Source organism: Neltuma alba, unplaced genomic scaffold (assembly GCF_004799145.2).
Source record: "Neltuma alba isolate B1F8T4 unplaced genomic scaffold, ASM479914v2 tig00012228_pilon, whole genome shotgun sequence".
NCBI classification, from domain to species: domain Eukaryota; kingdom Viridiplantae; phylum Streptophyta; class Magnoliopsida; order Fabales; family Fabaceae; genus Neltuma; species Neltuma alba.
Window position 1 is genome coordinate 159325 of NW_021636758.1, and position 20334 is coordinate 179658.

The 20334-nt window shown below is 35.5% G+C and overlaps 3 protein-coding genes across 7 annotated transcripts; 2 read left to right on the forward strand and 1 right to left on the reverse strand.

The window, feature by feature from the left end:
- Positions 1-918: 918 nt before the first annotated feature.
- LOC114725138 (uncharacterized) lies at positions 919-4163 on the forward strand. The gene is made up of 6 exons (XM_028911619.1): positions 919-927; positions 1507-1861; positions 1983-2594; positions 2683-2834; positions 2967-3159; positions 3253-4163. Exons 2-6 carry the CDS (start codon positions 1786-1788, stop codon positions 3837-3839), a joined length of 1620 nt encoding a protein of 539 aa, XP_028767452.1. The 5' UTR covers positions 919-927; positions 1507-1785; the 3' UTR covers positions 3840-4163.
- Positions 4164-5820: 1657 nt separating this feature from the next.
- Positions 5821-9212, forward strand: LOC114725139 (GMP synthase [glutamine-hydrolyzing]). The gene is made up of 6 exons (XM_028911620.1): positions 5821-6423; positions 6647-6897; positions 7011-7386; positions 7509-7640; positions 7725-7900; positions 8669-9212. The coding sequence occupies exons 1-6, from the start codon at positions 5878-5880 to the stop codon at positions 8790-8792; spliced, it is 1605 nt and encodes a 534-aa protein (XP_028767453.1). The 5' UTR covers positions 5821-5877; the 3' UTR covers positions 8793-9212.
- Positions 9213-10627: 1415 nt separating this feature from the next.
- LOC114725135 (transcription factor GLABRA 3) lies at positions 10628-15191 on the reverse strand. Of its 5 annotated transcripts, none has more exons than XM_028911611.1 (10): positions 15095-15191; positions 14712-14776; positions 14100-14200; positions 13545-13799; positions 13329-13425; positions 13152-13166; positions 12605-12661; positions 11663-12505; positions 11143-11577; positions 10628-10997 (listed from the first exon to the last, which is right to left on the reverse strand). In XM_028911611.1, the coding sequence occupies exons 3-10, from the start codon at positions 14195-14197 to the stop codon at positions 10926-10928; spliced, it is 1872 nt and encodes a 623-aa protein (XP_028767444.1). In that variant the 5' UTR covers positions 14198-14200; positions 14712-14776; positions 15095-15191; the 3' UTR covers positions 10628-10925. The 5 variants fall into 5 exon arrangements, with proteins under 5 accessions (XP_028767444.1, XP_028767443.1, XP_028767445.1 ...); XM_028911610.1 differs by lacking the exons at positions 14712-14776; positions 15095-15191 and adding an exon at positions 14286-14589 and having other exon boundaries at positions 10628-10853; positions 10944-10997; XM_028911612.1 differs by lacking the exon at positions 15095-15191 and having other exon boundaries at positions 14712-14985.
- Positions 15192-20334: the final 5143 nt, after the last annotated feature.

Sequence of the window (20334 nt, forward strand, 5' to 3'; positions counted from 1 at the left end):
GGGCTCACCCACTCCTTCAGTCGCATCGGAAGTTGAGAAAGTTCACCCATTTTCCCCGGTGTCATCATTTTTCCCCAGGTGGAATCTCCTTTCTTATGATCTTAATACAGAGAAAGATTTAGTTTCAACGTAAAAATTATACCATTTTGTGTTGAGTTTCACAATATAAAATAGCCATTCGGTCTTTTGAATATGATCATTCATTATTTATAAAAATACCCGTTTAACTATTTTCTTAGTTACCAATTTTTTAGGCATCCATCACTCCCGTTATTAATTTATTTATTTTTGCAGAATATCGTTTTCATTCTTTTGTGATAAAATGTTCTCTCAGTTTCTGGGCTCCAGCTCTTCTATTTGTGCTTGCATGGATGCTTGTCGTACTTTAGACTATATATGAAATTAATTCTTTTGGTTGAAACTGACGAAAGATAGCTGATAATATATATAGCTGGAAAACTAGCTAGCTCTTCTGTTCGTCATGGCGAGAGGATCATCTTCATCTCCAAAAGCAGCCACTGTGAGCCAAGTGTGCGAGACAGGTTGCAGCTCACGACTATACAGAATCTTGAATTTTCGAGGAAGGTCAAGCCACGAAAGATTGGTCTCTAATTCCAGACGCTCCAATATACATGCCATTGGTAAGAGTTCTTCGATTTTGTTTCTCGAAAAGATTTGAGTTGCCTGTATGCCACATTAACATGGCTTTATTCAAGAAAGAATGTTAGTTTCATCAACGCATATGCGTTTTTTGCCTCTCGCCAAAATATTCCGATAGTTAAAGAAGCTTTGCGATCAATTTTTTAATCACGTCTCTAGCTTATGACCTGTGAATTCGTTTTTCAAGCTGCAGAACATGGAAACCCAGGAAGTAGGCCGGATGTTCTCACCATAGTTGACGAAAAGAACTCCCAAAATCACACTAAAGTAAGTTCGTCAAAGTTGGTCACTTCAAAGTTCATGAATCCGAATCCACGATAAAGTTGCCAGCTAAATTAGCTACAGTGATTATTTTTGCTAGTTATTATATATTATCATGTGATCTCTTAATCACGCTGCATGCAGAATAATTAGTCCCTTGTTCTTGTTGAAGTTCTGTGAACTGTGAAGAAATATAGGTAAAGAGATAAGATTAAAAAATACGTGAGATTTGCCCTCGTAGAACTCATTGTCAGAGTTCGATCCTAACGGATTTGGATTTCTTCAATTACTTAACTGTTCAAGTGAAAAAAGAGATAAAGATAGAGGTGGGGCCATTTATTAGTGTAGATCCATTCTATTTCTACTTCTTTCCTCATTTGAGCGGTTAAACGATCGAGGTAATTGAAATCCAATCCTAATCATTTTTTTATCTATCTAGTCTCGATGTTTCAGATAAGTTTCAATTTAGAGTATTGATTTGAACAGTTTCTCATGGAGATTCGTAAATTGCATCACGCCCACTCTTCTCTTCTTAGCATATTAATAGTTATTTAAGAGGCATTAACGAAAGAATTCTGGCTACAGGTAAGTTTTAAGAGAAAATATTATTTTGGTTGCAAGAGTATAAGCTGTGTGAAGAATGATCAGGTAGCAATAGTTCATCAGGGAAATGAAGCAACAAACAAGGTTGTAGCTCGGAATTTCATCAACGGGAAATATCTGTGCAAAGATGGAGCAATCTCCCAACCTTATCAATTCTTAGATGCTTTACAGATTTTATACTCAAACAAGGAGCTCTTCCTAAAACTTGCTCAAGAGCAGAACTCTCTATCAGGAAAAGAACAGTACCATGCAGGGCAAAAAATGTTGACCAGATCTTCCTTTGAATCCAGATGGATGAACTCTCAGAGAAGTCATGCAACTCAGTGTGAAGCTCCATGTAAGTACTTTGGTAGATGTGGTTGCAACGTTAAATAGAAAAGTACTTTTTTGCAGCACCAAAAAAAAAAAAAGAATTTTAGTTTTTGAACCTAGACCAACTAAAGTACACAATTTTACAGATGCTGGTTGTCACTATCCCCTTCATTCTCATGGTACGCATAATTATAATGTGCCATCTGGGGAGCATTCATATTTTCAGTTTTCTCATGCAAAGAGAAAGCTAACTCATGCGCTGGGAGTAAAGAAAAAGGGACACAGGTTGGGTACTGCTAATAAAAGGACGCATAAATTTCCCTATAGTTGCCAAGGAATTGAAGCTGGTGGTGACGAAGCCGAGGGATTGGAGAGTGTTAGGAGGAAATCAGCTAGCGGTGTCCATTCTGCTTTTGCAAAAGTAGGGAAGCCATCACTTGATTCCAAGAAGAGAGAGAAGATGAAGATAAGAGCTTTTATGTTATGTCGAGGAAAGAATGATGCTTCAGTTCATGGGTGTTGTGGTAGGAACATAACACAAGGCTCAGTCAGCCCTTCACTGCAGAATATACACACCACGCATGTTGAAGCTACGAAAAATCTATCTGAGATATTAAATTGCAGAATTGAGGAGCAGCACAATAATGAGCCACCAGGGGACGTTGTGAAGACAGTTAAAGATGAGTTGCATTGTTTCAGTAAAAATGTCGAAATGAATCCTCCTGACAATGGTTACGCATATAATGGGATTCCAACAGGTATTGTATAATATTTTACCAATCTTCTCCATGCACTCACAGTAACCAATATTTGTCTCATCTACGTAATCCATTCATTCTTAAGCAGGTTCTGAGAAATTCATAAAATCTGGCCATGAGTTGCATTCGAAAGGAAGTAGACATATGGATGTGCCCTCTGACCAAGATAGCAAAGACATGGACAGTCCTACTCAGAGCTCTGACGTGGATAGTACAAGTGCAGGAAATGGATCTGATATGGTAACAGAACTGTTGATATATTTCTTAATTATCTTCAAATGACACAGAAACCTTCTTTTCCCTATTCCATTTGTAATACCTATTATTTGTTATGATCCCTGATGTGAAATCTTAAAACTTGGGGCTGACTAGGATTCACCTAATGTGGCCGAGGATCCGAGCTCCTCACCAGAAGTTGCTTCATCAAGCTCTTCGTCATGTCAGACTGTAAAGGATGCTATGGATATAACAAACATGATCGATGATCACCTTAATGCTGACTCTGCTACTGGGCAAGTTGTAAGGGAGGAAGTCACCAATCCACCAACTGTGGCCTCCCAACCTGGTATGGTTTCAATTAAATCATGAGATGCAGTTTTTCAATTCATTTACTGGTCTCTCTTTTGTCAAGTAAATTAACACTGCAGGACTTATGTAGTTGAGTTGCCAATTCAGCCAGTGAATGATAATTCTGGAGATCACCACTCTGCTGATCTTCCAAGATGCTCTTCGGACCTAGCGAATAATCTAATTACCTCGATAGAGTCAGATTGCGACAGAGAAATTTTGCAGGCGTTGAGCCTGAAATGGGATGAACTGGTGATGAACTGCGAGTTACCAGACCAACTAATGCATCCATCCCCCTTGGAGGAGCTAAAAGGGTTTATGCACAAACTCTCTGGCAGTGCAATCTTATTTGACTATGTCATGGAAGTCTTCATGGATACATACCAGCAATTATGTAGATTCCCACGTCATATTTCAATTGGGAAACCAAATGTCCAATCATATGTCTTGAAGAGAATGATGGTTGATGAAGTTAAAGAATTCATCGACTTGCATCATCACCAACGCCATCAACCACCAAGAACGCTAGAACAGATTCTCGAAAAGGACTTGGCCAGACGGCGATCATGGCTAAATGTTCAAGTTGATATTGATGATACTGTGACAGAAGTGCAGGAAGATGTTCTCCAAGAACTGATATTGGAAATCATATCGGGGATGGATACCACAGAAGTGTGATACATCGTGACATATGTTAGCCTCTATGTCAGCAACCTCCATCAGTCGTGGGATTATTGTGCCGCTTACTAGGGTCTCAAAATGTTGCCGGGCACTAAATTTATTTAAGCATAAGTTTTCTCATTTGGTTCTGAAGAATGAAACAAGCTGCTGAATTGTAAGTTGAAATCTGCTTTTGTGCTGTTGATGAGGTCTAATTAGATTCTATATAAGGAATCAATATAATCAAACTGTCCGTGTAATTAGATTGAGCTTTCAAGAAACACGGAACCCCAAAACATAGTGTTAATAGAGGGCACATCGATTACTCTTTTTATGAGAACATCCTCCATTCTATTTTAATATTTTCTCTCAATTTTTAATTTGATCCCTATATTTTTTTATTTGAACCTTTAAACTTTGCTCGTTTGATACTTTTTAGCCTCTATATAGTGTTGATGGTATTAATAAAGCAAAATTGAAGTACTTCATCGAGAAATAAAGCATATTGACACTGAACTAAAAATTAAAAGAAAAAGGGTAGTAATATATTGATAGAAAAAGAATAAAGAGTGAAAATCTTTCAATTTACTTTTCCTAAAATTCACATATTTACTTAATAATTATAAAAATTTAAACTTAGCAAAATCGTGAGCAGCTATGGCAAAAAAATTTATGTGATTTTAAGAAATAAATATAATTACTAAATAATAATAATAAAGTCTATGTTGTTTACTTATTACTACTTCCGATCCTTAATATAAGACCCTATTTGATTTTTATTTTGATCCTAGATATAAAACTCCAATCCACTTTGTCCCTCATATTTATATATATTTTTTCAAAATAGTCTTTCTAAGTTCTAACAATGGTGGCTCTAACTAATATACTTGATTAGTAAGGATATTTTAGAAAAGACAACACATATTTATTACAAATAACTAATTTAACTTATTTAGTTAATCTTATCAAATTAGTCAACTAGTTCTTATAATTAGGACCGGAGGCAGTATTAAAATTTTTAACAAGTTATATTTTTTAAGGACGTGACTGGGATTTCCTTTTTCATTTTCCCAAGTTGAAGAACAGATTCCATTGCCGGGCAACATATATACCTCCGTTTATTTGAACCTTTTTTTGGCCTGAGTTTATTTGAACGATTTAGCTAAAAATATCTGTTGTGTATTTTAATTAAACCAAAACCAACATAAATTATAGAGTGTATAATATGATTTGCTTGAATCAACTTATTTCTTATACGGGCGGGCAGTGGGAAAGGTGCAACATAGTGAAGGTCCATACCATCCTTTGTAGCAAAAAATATATATATAAATTCATTTTATTGTATATATAAATTTACAAATATTAAAAAATTAGTTAATAAATATGTTTTAATTTTTTAAAAAATATCCACTTTAATCATTAGCCTCATTGATAAAGATATCATTTTATATATAATCAACAGGAATAATTTTTAAAAATTATAAATCTAAAAGATAAAATAAGTTGAGATTGTCTATTCAAAATAAAAGCAACTATAGAGAATAAATATGCTATTATGAATGGCCCAAAAATGATATTCTCTTTTTTCATAACATAGAATATATTCTTTGAAGAACTAATTTATCATATTAAAGTACTATTATATTTAATAAAAAATCTAATTAATTAATAATAAGTAATTGATAGATAATAATAGATAATAATTTAATAAATTAGTCAAAATAATAATAAATTAAATATGGGGTGCATGATGCATGGGCCATGCTTCTTTTTCCTTGCGGCACTCTTTTTTTTTTTTATGCCTAATTTCTCTTCCATTAAAAAGAAACAAAAAAAAAAAAAACGATTCTGTTTTTTGTTTTTTAATTTTTTTTTTGTAATTTGGTGTGTGCGTAACGGATTCATTGCGCCTGCATTGGACTAACAGCGCCTGGTTCCCGCCAAACCTAAAACCCTAAGCAATGAGCATATAAGAGAGCACTCAAGGGTCATCAGCGGCTCCATAGGAAGGGTGTACCGTTGAAGACCATCGTCACCCGCCGGACTATACATCCTCATGGATCCCAAAGCCGTCAAGTCAAACCTGGTCTTGATTTTAGACTATGGTTCCCAATATACTCACCTCATCACTCGTCGAATCCGAAGCCTCTCTGTTTTCTCTCTCTGTATCTCTGGCACTTCACCTCTCAAATCCGTAATCGACCTCAAGCCTAGTGTCGTTATTTTATCCGGCGGCCCCCATTCCGTCCACACCCCTGACTCCCCAAGTTTTCCTGATGGTTTTATTGAATGGGCTGAGTCGAATGGCGTTTTTGTGCTCGGCATTTGCTATGGACTCCAGTTGCTAGTGCAGAGGCTGGGCGGGGAGGTGAAGGTTGGACTGAAACAAGAGTATGGGAGGATGGAAATTCATGTGGAGAAGCCTTGTGGGCTTTTCGGGTCGAAGAACGTTGGCTCCAAACAGTTCGTCTGGATGAGCCATGGTGATGAGGCTGCAAAGTTGCCTGATGGGTTTGAGGTGGTGGCAAGGAGCGAACAAGGGTCTGTAGCGGCCATACAGAACCCAACAAGGAAGTTTTATGGCCTCCAGTATCACCCCGAGGTTAGTGAGTGTATTGGCGATCCTTTATTTTTGTTATTAGATCGTTTTGTGAGATTTTGCTTTGGCTTCAAGTTACGTAATTTGTCGAAGATGTTTGTTTCACCAATGCTAAATAATATAAATTGCAGCATCTTCATGAATTAAATGTTCTATTTTCTTTTGTTAATTTTTCTAGCGTTTTCTCTGCTGTCATATGTTAAGATTGCTATTGTCTCATTTATAGGTGACACATACGCCCGAAGGAATGGAAACACTGCGGTCCTTTCTCTTTGATGTTTGTAAAATCACGGCAGGCTGGAAGATGGAAAATGTGTTGGATGAAGAAATAAAAGTCATAAAAGATACAGTGGGGCCTCAAGAACATGTCATTTGTGCATTATCAGGGGGCGTGGATTCCACAGTTGCCGCTACTCTTGTCCATAAGGCAATCGGAGACAGGCTTCATTGCGTCTTTGTTGACAATGGACTACTTAGGTGAGAAGATCATTTTATTCCTCAATAAACCAGGTTCTTATTTTGCAGAACATAAATGCTAAATATGTGTATCCATGCTGCTTTCCCACAACGTTTATTCTTCGTTTATACAGGTATAAGGAGAGAGAGCGTGTGATGGAAACTTTTGAAAAGGATCTTCATTTACCAGTTACATGCATTGATGCTTCAGATCAGTTTCTTAATGGTTTGAAAGGTGTAACAGATCCTGAGATGAAGCGAAAAATAATTGGAAAAGAGTTTATCTATATCTTTGATTCTTTTGCACAAGATTTAGAGCTTAAACTAGGAAGCAAACCATCTTACTTGGTGCAAGGAACTCTGTATCCGGATGTGATTGAGTCTTGTCCACCACCTGGAAGCGGAAGAAATCATTCCCATACTATTAAGAGCCATCATAATGTTGGAGGGCTTCCCAAGGACATGAAATTGAAGCTTATTGAACCCCTTAAACTTCTATTTAAGGATGAGGTTTCATTCTTTACCCATTCACTTGTTCTGATTGCCTAAATCCTGAGTGCATACTTTCTCATTTGCATGCATATGTGTAAACGAAGCATTGATTTTGGTGATTTCCTTTCTGTGTTTTAAAGGTTCGCCAATTAGGGAGAATCTTGGATGTTCCTGAGGGATTTTTAAAACGTCATCCATTTCCTGGACCTGGTCTCGCTGTACGAGTCCTAGGTGACGTGACTGAAGGCAATGCCTTAGACATCCTCCGTCAGGTACGTGACGTTTATGTATCTTCATGCATCCACAACTTCGATTCTCCTTTATGATTTGACTCTGAAGGTTTTTCTTCCCTCTAGGTTGATGAGATTTTCATTCAATCAATCAAGGATGCTGGGCTTTATGATTCAATCTGGCAAGCGTTTGCAGTGTTCTTGCCAGTGAGATCTGTTGGAGTTCAAGGTGATCAAAGAACACATTCCCATGTTGTTGCTCTCAGAGCTGTCACAAGTCAAGATGGAATGACAGCAGACTGGTAAGTGCATGGTTGTGCTTGTTAGATATCTTGTTTTCTTTATTACAGCTAGTGGCACACCATTCGTAGAATGTAATTAGTTACGTGGTGTTGAGATGATACAAAATATATTATTATAAATATATATTTTATAAATATTTTATTTAATAAGTTTGAATCACCAGCCATTTGCCAGCATTTGGGTTCTCTCCGCTGCAAATTTTAACAGAGCAAATTAATTTGTACTTTTAATGACCATCAAATCATCATCGAATTCAATCCAACGGTCCAAAGTTGCATAAGTTTCTTCACTTGGTAGAGAGAAGCCACTTCACTAAATGAAACAAATGAAGTTCTGTGAGCTCGTTACAGGGTTTTCCCCATTTATGGCAGGAAATCTTGTTTTGCTGCTGCATTATTATGTGCAAGGAATAGGGTATATAGTTATCAGTACTGTAGAAATCTGTAAAATCATCCAGACGTACTTCTTACCTAACATGCTGGAGAATTTAGGTGCTTGGTACAGTATTTAAGATACTGATGAATTTTAGGAATGGTTTGGAGCGGTGCTTCATGGCCATATTATTCTCTCATCCTATGCTTTTCATCGTACTAATTTATTACCTCCTCTTTTGTCGCATCATCCCCATGTTGAAAAATAGATTTCAGTTTCCAGGGTATTTATGCTGTGACGCATGTTCTGCTGCACTATCAGATTTTTGAAGTATATTCGTTTGTTATCTTTTTACTTCACTTGACAACATTTATATGGGAAAAAAAACTTTTCAGGTACTACTTTGAGCACAAGTTCCTAGATGATGTTGCAAGGAAGATTTGTAACAGTGTACGTGGTGTGAACCGAGTTGTGCAAGACATCACGTCAAAGCCCCCATCTACCATTGAATGGGAATGATACCCATTGCCCCATTGCTCCTTTTTCTCGGCTTAAAGTGGTGATTTCTATTATTGCATACTCCCGAAGGGAACTGGCTCTGTTCTATTTTTCCTGCCCTCCGTTCAGCGCCTGGAAGAAAAGTAATTCAAGCTGAGATGGAAAATTTTGAATTGACTGACTTCATTTTTGATATGTAATAGCATTAATAGAGAGGATAACAAACTAGTTCCTAATGGTAATTGATATCTTCTCACTTGAATGGATTATCTATATACGTTTGCTTCCCTTTGTAAGAAAACAAATTCTCTATTTCTTGATAGTGATTGGGGCATGTGGTAGTTGTGCCTCTCGGTGGGATTGCAGTAATTGTCATTCGTTTGGCCCACGGTGACACTTGTCAGTGAAATTTTAGTTCAGAAAATAAAATACTTTAGCATACGTAATCTTTTTGCCGACTCTAATGGGGGGCAAAAAAGTCAACGCGGGATTTCTGCTTTTTCTTTTTTTGTGACCGGCAGCGCAGGATTTCTGCTACACAACGTCAGTTATACTTGCACATTACGGAACTATAGGTTTGAACTTCAGACTATTCAGAGTAGTTTAAACTTCACTTTAGAGGATCCAGATTCGAGCTGAATAAGCATTCAATAGTTAATAATGCCCGTCTTTTACCTTTTTTTTTTGGACTCGTTCCAAGTTTCCGATATGATCTGCCATTCTATCATATAATTACTGTAAGAAATTGTATGCAATATGATGGACCATATAATCCAATCTTCCTGGCACCTATCTTTAATCGGTTTGATGTTATCACTAACTTAGAGCTAATAATTAAAGCAATTTTTCACTCAATAAAAAAAAATTAAAGCAATTTTTGTTAGTGTGCTCAAACTAACCTTCAGACAAATTGTTCCTTTCTTATTCCTTCCAAGTTCCTCGGTGCCTAATTATGTGCATTGTTGTGTGTTTCAACCTGTAATTAAAAAGCAAAAAGGGAATCCTCTCTCAAACTAAGCACTGCACATTTTTTGTTCAGAAAAATATGCAAGCCCTTTCAATCTACGCAGAAGACCAAGTCGTGTCACACCATGGCTGACTCAGTTTTTGATTACTACGTCATACATGTGTTTTAAATGATTCGTCCTTGATAATATATTCCCCTGGTGGCTCTGACTAGAGGTTGGCAAGCTTAACGTTGGTTGAATAAAATGCAACTCCCATTTCTAAATTTCTAGTGGGCTGTCAGTACTAGGCTACCAGCTGTCATCATTGCATGTTTCACCCCGTAAATAGAAATATTGAACAGAAGGAATCTATGACCAAAAAAAAAAAACCTTCTTCTTGAAGTTGAAGGAATAAAGAAATCAAATTTAATTAGAGGGATTAGTTTCAATAAATATGCTTATAGTCTATGAGACTAGTGCCTCTTTTCTCCTTGAGCTTTTGTAGATTCCTTGTACACTCCGATATTGAAATGCATATCAGATTCCCAAGAGAGCAAAATTGGATCCTTCCTGGAAAGTATTTGATTAGAGAGAGAATGAGGTAGGTTATATCCAAAATCCACTTTAATGAATTTTATACATCGCCGGTCATTATTGTATGTTCCCAAAAAGGTGTGGCTTTTCCCAGGGATAGGTGGAAAAATCCTTCCAAAACAAAGTGGTACTAGTAAGTGAGAACTAAAGAGTTATAGATTTATTAACCAGGAAAAACAATATTTCTGTTCACTCTAGCACAATCTCCAGGGAAATCATCTTGAAGGCGGCATGGTAAATTTCTCACATGCATGAGATAAGCATTCGCCTTCAGTTTTTCCCATTTCTTGAAGAGTTAAAGACTTTCGTTGGCCAAAAAAAAAAAGGGACTTAAAGACGTAATTAATATGCATAATTAGCAATGTGCAATTTCTTACAAACATAAAGTCATTGATCAAAGCTGAGCTAGGCTACAGCAGCTAATATTACATAGAATCTAGTGAACTAAGCTCCACTTCTCATTTCTGATTGCTGGGGGAGAACTCCATATTTCAACATCAAAATATGCCAAGAAAACTAAGCTCCCCTCTTAGAAGATTTTCTGCAAAATCTCGATCAACTTGCGACTTCAACAGTCTAAAATTTACACGGTGTATCAAACCAATATAAAGACTCAACACTTCCAAGCTACCTTGAGGAGTGCTTGTTTGATCTTTTTTGCTGAGGTAAAAGCTGCTCCTGTAATCTGGCTCATGAATGGGTACTCAAATTAAGATAAATAATATTAACACTCTTTAGGAAAGACCATGAGGGCATGTGTGGGTGTGTGTGTGTGTTCACGCTCATGAGTCAGGAGGGTAAATATGAAACATATAAAATCAGAAGTTTACCTTGGATTTTATGGTTAAATGGAGAATCCCATCAGCTTCTGATGAATGAACTGAATGAAAATCTAAATGAAGATTGCTGACTGCTTCCATTATTTCTAGTAGAACTCCTTCTCTCCGAGGACACTTCAATTCAACCAAAACATCATTGTCGTTCATGCAGATAGTAACATTATTAGAAATATCTTTTAGACGAACTGAATCAATCTCTGTCTCATCAATGTCACAAGCCTTCCTTTTGTTCATCGCTGGCTTCTTGCCATTATCAGATCTGTTGTTGCAATAATTGTCACAGGTCCTTTCCACCACATCTTGAGGCGTTCTTTTAGTCCTAGTCTCTGAATCTTTGGACTCTCTGCGAGCTTCCAACTCTCTCACCTTTTTCTCCAGCTTTTTAAGGTATTCTATTGCCTCATCTAGTATTGAAACTTTGTCATCCTGCATGATAGTTATGCTTAAAAATACAATTAATCTGAACAGTGACAATCAAGTGAACAAGTATGAAGACTAGAATGTATCTTACCCTAGTAATCAAAGGAACCATTGATTTAAGGGTTAAAAACCTTTCATTTAGTTTTGCTCTTCTCTTTCTTTCAGACAGTACATGGTTCAAGCCAATTTCATCAGCTTCAGGTCTCATTCCCTCTTTATAATCATTTTCTTCTTGAGATTCAAGCAACCATTCTGTGTGCATACGAGGAACTTCAAACAATATCTTCTTCAATATTTTCTGGTGGGTTGCGCCTCCTGGCCATTGACAACCCATTGATCCTTCTTTCTTCCAACTGATAAACCTAGATTCACGATGAGAGTTTTGAAAGTGTGCTCCCATAATTAATTGGTCTGAGCTTTTAAAAAGAGAAGAAAGAATTTTCTGATAATGCCACTCATCACTATGAACATCTACCACGGTCGTTTTTGTGTTTTTGCCTTCTTGAAGATCTTGCTCACTATGACCACCCTTGGGAACAGAAGCATTCTTTTCAGAACCAGCAAACGTTTGAGAAATACAGTCGCTAGTATTCATGGAAGTATGGGCACCATTACTCAACTCATCCTCCATTACTTGCCAGCTTTGGACATGGGAAGCAACACCATTTATTCTTTCAACCATGAATCTCTCATCTGCTTGTTGATTGGCTTGAAACTCATTTGAACTATTATTCGGAGAAGTTGCATTGGCTACTTCATACTCAGACTCAGGAGTTAATTTTACATCAAAAGCATTATGATCCAATACGGCACCAGCAATTTCTTCACCATCTCCCGTATTGTATGCAACTACAGAGTCCTTGCGAGCCTTAGCATCTAAAATATCCAAGTAGGAAGTTCTCATGCGTTGAATGAGACTGAGGTCCTCTGAGACCTTCACAAAAAGAAAGAGGTAACATGGTCTGTGACATTGGCAACTAGAAAATCACATGACCAGAGTGATACATAGGTTAAGACTAGGGGGAAAACTTACCAGATCAGTTGTGCCTAGCTCAAGAACGCCATCCAGAAAAGGAAAGCATACCACTGTCTGAGAGTTGATAAGGAATTAGGATCAATAACAATAAATAGATAAAATCGATGACCAGCGACACAACTCACAAGTTATGAACAATGAGGTTTATTCCTTTGATCCATATAATGCCCAGGGAATCATATGTAGACCAAAATTAGAGTGGTTTTATTAGGTTTCCCATACTAAATTTGAAACAACTTATGTTCAAAGGCTTTCATGGTCTTGGATAAGGTATGCCAGTTCCTTCTTTGCAGAAACTACGCTTCTACTTATCATATCCAGTGAACTGTTACAAACTGGAAAGTTATTTTTATTTCCCTTCTGCTCCGTGTCATTTGAATGCTTATGCAGGGGCTATGCCAAACACTATTACTACGATTACTTTCAAAAGCAGGTATTCTCACCAAACGTATTTCAACAGCGCCAAGATAACTGTTACTAAAAGCAAGACCCGTCAGGTGCTTTTATATGGGAATATCTAGGTGAAAGGAAATCAGAATGATACCTGAATGGATGCACTCTGATCATGAGATAGATAGTCGCCACAAGCGCAGAAATGAAACGGAAACCAAAGAAGAGAAGACATGTTTCAGAGTGAATGTACATAAACCTTTTAAGACTTAAGAGGACATAAAAACAATCGATATGGTGGTTGAAAGCAGAAGAACAAGACAATAAGAACCTTTGCCAGAAGAGAGCGACCAAAAATTCTACTATCAGCCAAATGGGCATTGTACAACCAAATGGGTTGGCCTTTTGCCAGAGTTCTTCCGGGCAACCTGGAAACAACCATGGCAAAAACATAAGCTTACATGTGTTCAGAACGATGCTTCTCCTCTTTCTAAGCGAAACGGAATAAACGATTTCAGTTGAATGAAATTAAAAAGAGAAACTGTACCCTTGACCAATGTTGAATACAAATGACATGCACACCAAATAATACCACTCTGTATCAGTGAGGTCCTCAGGTGATAATGCAGCTGAAGGCCTTTTCGCTTGTGGACTGGATTCTGCAGTTGCGAGGGACTCATATAGATCTCTGAGCTGCTCACTTCTCCGTAAACCTATTTGGTCAGAATTCAGTTCTACTGCTTGGCTTGTTTTCCTCGTCTTTATGTCTCCATTGTAGTACCCTTCACCCCACTCGAACGCCCTGCATCATTCGAAGCAAAAGAAAGCATGTTTCTCTGCATAAAAATATCTCAACAACGACCAAATAAGCAGCAATATCAGAAAATTGAAAAGCTTAATAGCTAAGCATTCAGAGAGGAGATTGCCGCATTATCATGAGCAATACGGATAAGAGGCGAAATTACGGGAATATAGAACTGCCAATATAGGGATAGCTCAAGATCTCAACTATAAAATCTTTCCAAGTAGTCAAAGATGGACAAGTTCATGATGTGGAAAGCGCAAAACTACAAAAAAGCTAATGTGAACAAAATTTATGTACCCGGGGTTGTTAGGTGAACCAGACCAGTAGACTGCGTAGCTCCACTGGATGCTTCTCACAGCCAAGGCGAGCTGTTTCTTCAGGTTCGCTGGTACCATTTCCTAGTTTTTCCAATCCAACAGCCACAACTTATCATGAAGATCGAAATTTCACATTAAACCCAACATGTGCTCTGGCCGACTCAACCGGATGAGGAAAATTAAAACCAGCAAAAAAGAAGAAGAAGAAGAAGAAGAAGCTTGTCTGGTTCTTTATCTTTGATCCTTTCACCATACCCAGATTCCCGTTTCTGTGATGCTAGAGTATTTTTACCCCCAGGTTGCAAAGAAAGCACGCGTCTAGCTGGGTTTATAGACTCCTAGAATCGCATACTCCAGAGCTACTATCCGGATTATGTGGTTATCGAGATTTGTTGGTTAATGATCAATTGAAAACCATCTCAGCCGCTGGACAAAACTGATTAGAAGACTTTTATGTCCTAATAATTTTCCTTTTAAAACAAAAACGTGACCTTGATTACTTCAAAGTGATTAAAAGGTAGAAACTCGAGCTATAAGTCTATAACAATCCATTGCATATAAATTATGAACCAGAAAAGTCCAAAGTTCAAACCTTTAGCTGTATCCCGTCGTGAAGACGTGAAGATTACCATTACCAACGTACGCCGGTATCGTTTTCTGCGCTTAAATTCGAAAAGATAGGAAACAAAGTGAAAAATACAAAATAAACTATCTCAATTTTACTGATACCTGGGACCTACAACGGGACACAAATTAAATTCTACTAATATTTTCTTTTTTCAAACCCACACTCAAAAAGAAGACGACTTGATCATACTAGACTGTAAAACAATCATTCGTAGCCCTATAATTCGCACACATGATGTCGGAAAAAGCTTTTTCTTTTTCTTTAATTAACCCGAAAAAGCATTTGTCTTTGTTGTTACGTTTTTCATTTTTTTCCGCGATCATGGTAAAAAGGTTGAAATTACTTACAGCAAAGTTTCAGAGGCAAGGCTTTCCGCCTTTGGGCAAGAGAAGAGGAGGAGATATAGAGAGAGAGAGAGAGAGCGAAGAATAGTGCGAACAGGGAACGCTCTGTGGAGTCCGTGGACCTTGGTGGAGTTTGGTGAGACTTAATAAGAAAAAAACAAGAGATATTATTACTGTCCGATTGGAAAAATATAATAATGAGGAAACAAAAACCAATAATAATGAGCCCTGATGTCTTGTCGGTTCTGTTCCGCCCTGCTTCTTCAGCATTATTAATTTCTGATGCATCCTTAATAAATTTAATGACCATGACAATCACAGTTTATGCAGATCTTGTTGTGGACCCCTTGTCGATTCATCCGTCCTCGCCAGAAGTAAAAACTCAAGAGAAATTCAATGGAAATCATTCGATTATATATGTGTGTGTGAAAAGAATAAGAAGGAGGTGCATGAGAGAATCGAGCTGCATGCAGTTAAAAACGTTCACCAAACTTCACTGTGAACTTTATTGTACATTCCCGGGTTCTGTAACACGTGGTGAAATTGTTTTACTACTTGCTAAAACTTGGGGAATTTATGTCAGGATGTTTTTTTCGTGAACATGTCCGCAACAGTTCGTGTTACAAATCCACTTTCCGCATAGGATCGATTAAACTATGTTTTATTGCTTTGTCTCACCAAGTCTGTGTTTCATGAAGAGTTCGAGATAAATATACAAATGTGACTTATGAACACTGTATATTAAATGCTTGGAGTTCCATCAAGATGGAGAGTCTATAGAAATATAGTAGGCAATACTGCAGATTTAATAATATTTTTCATTTACGTGAAATGAAATAAAATTTCTCTCACGTGAATAAAATTATTTTAAAAAAAATAATCCAAATTTCCTTGCTTCTTACGAATTTATTCAACATATGTGTGTGTCTTTTTTTTTTTTTGTAGGCTCCTTTGCTAGCTATCTGCTGTGCTATACCAAGAATTTGATTCTGGGTGGAATGAAACTAACTGAATTAACTAATCTGCAATAATACTCTTTGTTTATATTAAATGCTTGAAAATCACACTCACGCTATTCTCTAAAAATGTTTTATGATAATATATAATCCAATATTATTGTAAAACTTTCCTGTTCACCAGTCAAGCCGGGTTTTTATATATATACTGGACCCGTTTGGAATAGCTTATAAATAACTTATAAGCTACTTTTCAATAGTGATTTACAAAATATGAAACAAGCATGTGAGAGGGGTTTTATCTCAACTTACGTGAAACGTACTTATAGGGAATTTCCACCACTCTGCCAAACGGAGCCACTATCATGTTATATATGAACAAAAGTAGCATATACTTATATAGAGTATTATATTACACGAGTATCTTTTTTTTTACTTGAATGTCTTTTTTTTTTTCCTGAAAGAGTTAACTCCATGTTAGAAGTGAATTATATGAATCAGTTAATCTTAATAAGTTCTTATAACTCCATATCATTCTTTTGTTCATAATGATTTTAGTGGCACTTTGAAAAATGATGTCAATATACTACATAGATCTTTCTATACTTAACTGATTTTTTTTTTCTATTGTCCTGAAACTCTAAAAACAACTCTAGTAGTATAACTCATTTTAATTTTTTATTATTTTCATTTTATCAAAAAAAATTCTCATATGCACATTAAAAAAAAAGTCCAAAAGAGGAAGGGAATATGATATTTATTAGCATGATCAGCTTCATACCTCACTTGGTAGATAGGCAGCTACCCGTCAAAGTCAAACGATGCACGCACGCCGACGCATTGGGGGCATCGGGCCTGCCTTTGCAATTTCCCCTTCCCCTTTTTTATTTTCATTTTTTAATCGTAAAATACTTAAAAGTTTATTTGTAATATTTATAATTAAATAATAATATTTTTAAAATAAAATATAAACATATATAAGTGTCATTGGAAAAATTAAAATAATAAATATAAACATTTCGTGATAAATATTATATTATCTTTTTTGATATTAATATCTCAATTAAACTCTGGCCCTCTTGATATGTTTATTCTTACATCATCCGTCTCAAAGTTATTTGGATAAACAGTGAAAAGTAACATTTTCAAGGCAGGAATCATTCATGAGTTCGCAAAATGACCAAAAAAAAAATTTAACAGGTGTTTAAATAGATAATTTTGATAAATTTTGACACATTAAAACTATTATAAGAATTATAAGAAAATAGTAAGCATGACATTTTTTTTTTCAAATTTTTTAGTCTTAAAAAATAATTTAATCACAAACTTATCTCATCTTATTCAAATATGGCCATGATTGTTTCTTTTTCATGATATTAAATTAAATGAAAATAGACAAAACATACATTGTACCAAAACAAGAAAACAAAACAGACATGTTGGTGTAGTGTCTTTGTGATTCTCTGCCTACTTCCACGCCACATTCGTAGACGCTGTTGGCGTAGATAGATAGATAGCTCCATGCGCTCCACCCTTCAGAATTATTGTAACATTTAGTTATCTTTTTCTTCTTCTTCTTCTTTTTAATTTCACTGCTCAACTCAATTTTAAATTTTCTAGCTGCTCAGACATATTTTATGAAATAATACTATTATAATAAAAAATATGACATGTTTTCAAGTGGTGACCTATAATATGCATTTCCGAGAAAAAGAATAAAAAATTTGTAGATCCTCAAGTAAATCGCTGCTATCTTTCTTTTCTTTAAAATAACTTTATATCAAAGCAGAGACTCTTAGGTATCAATTTTTTATGATCTTCAAATCTTAATTGTTTGGATTAATTTAAAATAAGTGTTTTATAAGATGAAAATTTTTTCCATATATTTGTCCCGTATCTCGTACCGCAAAACACAAAATGGCCCATTAATGCTGACTTCAAATGAGCACATAAACAACGTGACCTATTTTTCAGATTCTTTTCAAAGCACCATGCCTACATTAATTAAAAGATAAATAAAATTAGAAACAATAAATCGACATAATTACTAAAAAATTTTTAAAGACAATAAAACAGATTATAATAACAAGTTTTATGATGGGAAATGACAACTTATTACCTGTTACTGTGACTTTTAATACTACATCTGGTTATTAATGTAAAAACTAGATAATTAATTTACAAATATTAGAAAAACTAGTTAAAATATTTTTGTTAATTATGTGCATTAAAATAAAAACCTTTTTAACATATTTAATCACCATGGAGACTACTTTGAGAAAAAATAAATAAATATAAAGAGAAAAATAGATTAAAATATTATATTTAGGACTAAATTAAATCTTCAACTAACTCTAATAATTATTTTTTTCTTTAGAGTTTCACAGTAATTTATGGGTAAAAATCCTTTGTTACTGTGTGTTTAAGGGTCCAGCTTCTTGGGCTTCATTGGGCTCCGAAGCCCAGAAGCCTAATACATATCACTGGACAGTCCTCAACTTGCCATGGAATTGGCTGGAGGGCTGGCACGGACTTCGAACTCGGGGGGGAAAAAAAAGACGTCAAGATTCAAGTAGAGGCCCAACCAACAGAGATTGGGTCTAGCAGAAAGGGGTTAGTCTCTCACAATATGGTGAATCAAAATTCAAATTTTCACTGGATGAGGCGTCCACATTTAGTGCCCGACAGTGTCTCGAATAAGATTACCTCCAATTGGAGGATACCTATGCTTTAACAAAAAAAAAAAAGCCCACATTCAAATCCAACCTTATTTTTTAAAGAAAAAACCGCTATAAGGTTCCAAGAGAAAATATAATCATAAAAAAGTAGGTGAGAGATATTGATTTTGTTATTTTCTATATTAAAACTTATCACTAACGTGTTACGAAACTTTTTTATAACTACATTTTTATTCTTTGAGACTATATAAGAATTTCTGTTTTTTTTTTAACAACCAAATCACGCCATTGTTGTCTGGCAAAGATTGTCTTCATAAAAGAGACATTAGTAATTGGATCGTTGTTCCTCGAGTTCACATATGGGTATTATCATGATAAATTTAACTTGCACCCGTCAATTTATAGCAGAGTTTTCATATCACTAGGGCACAATGTGAGTAGTTGGCTCAATCTCTCGTCATAATACACCTCATGTTTTATTTATTAGTATTTTTAGTCTTTATGGAAGGGTTAATAATGTTAATGGAGTAAAATTAAAAATTTAATTAGCACTGGATTAAAAATGGAAAAGAAGTATAAGTAACTCCAAAAATGACTTTCTAAGAAGTTAAAGAAAGGTCAAGGAAAAAAAAAAAAACAGTTTGTGACAAGATCATGCTTAGGGAACCGCATTTATCCATCCCAAAACCCAGGACTGACTGAACTTTGCAAACACTGAGGAGGCGTCAGGTTAAAATACAAGAAATACACCAATTTTTTTTTCCCTGGCTGCTTTATGAATAAAACGCAGAAAGTGAATATGGGAATAAGATAAGGCTGCATAACCTGAAAAGTGCTGTTGTGAGGGGCCATCTCATGAGCACGCAGATAAGAGTATTTTAGATTCATTCATGCTGTTTAGAATTTTTGGCTGTTATTTGTAAAATATGAGAAAAATATATGAAAGCATATAAAAAAATGAGGATAAAAATTAGAAAAAATTTGAAAAAAAAAATGACTATTGAATTTCAAAATTCCAAATCAAGAATTACTACAAAATGTATTGTTATTTACTTTTTAAATGTAGTCATTTTTTTTATAAGTGTAATAAAATATACTGATTTAAAATTTTAAAATTCAACAATCACGTTTTAGGGATTTTCTCTAAGAATTATGAAGTGCCGTTAATGATCAACAAAAATACAGTAGCCTTTTTATGATTAACCAAATCCCCCACTTAAAAAATAATCAACATTTCAAGACTATTAAGATTAAGAATGGAGACCAAATTATTAGTCATTTTCTTTATGAGTGTAATAACCAATACTAATTTGAAATTTTAAAATTCAACAATCACGTTTTAGGGATTTTCTCTAAAAATTATGAAGTGCCGTTAATGATCAACAAAAATACAGTAGCCTTTTTATGATTAACCAAATCTCTCACTTAAAAAATAATCAACATTTCAAACTATTAAGATTAAGAATGGAGCCCAAATTATCTTCTATCACTTTGGTGAGGACTCTAAATCCCACACTAAACACACACATCACGTCAGACCATTTATATAGAGTCTATATCAATTATCTAATACTCCTCCGTCCTTAATATAGGACTCAATTGTTGAGTT

Coding starts and splice junctions, on each gene's coding strand:
- LOC114725135 (XM_028911609.1), bottom strand. CDS start 14,372: ATGGTGAAAGGATCAAAGATAAAGAACCAGACAAGCTTCTTCTTCTTC. Junction 13,800..14,099: donor GGTTCACCTAACAACCCCGG/GTACATAAATTT, acceptor CGAATGATGCAG/GGCGTTCGAGTGGGGTGAAG. Junction 11,578..11,662: donor TGGTTCCTTTGATTACTAGG/GTAAGATACATT, acceptor ACTATCATGCAG/GATGACAAAGTTTCAATACT.
- LOC114725138 (XM_028911619.1), top strand. CDS start 1,786: ATGTTGACCAGATCTTCCTTTGAATCCAGATGGATGAACTCTCAGAGA. Junction 1,862..1,982: donor AACTCAGTGTGAAGCTCCAT/GTAAGTACTTTG, acceptor ACAATTTTACAG/ATGCTGGTTGTCACTATCCC. Junction 2,835..2,966: donor CAGGAAATGGATCTGATATG/GTAACAGAACTG, acceptor GGGGCTGACTAG/GATTCACCTAATGTGGCCGA.
- LOC114725139 (XM_028911620.1), top strand. CDS start 5,878: ATGGATCCCAAAGCCGTCAAGTCAAACCTGGTCTTGATTTTAGACTAT. Junction 7,641..7,724: donor CCTTAGACATCCTCCGTCAG/GTACGTGACGTT, acceptor TCTTCCCTCTAG/GTTGATGAGATTTTCATTCA. Junction 7,901..8,668: donor GATGGAATGACAGCAGACTG/GTAAGTGCATGG, acceptor AAAACTTTTCAG/GTACTACTTTGAGCACAAGT.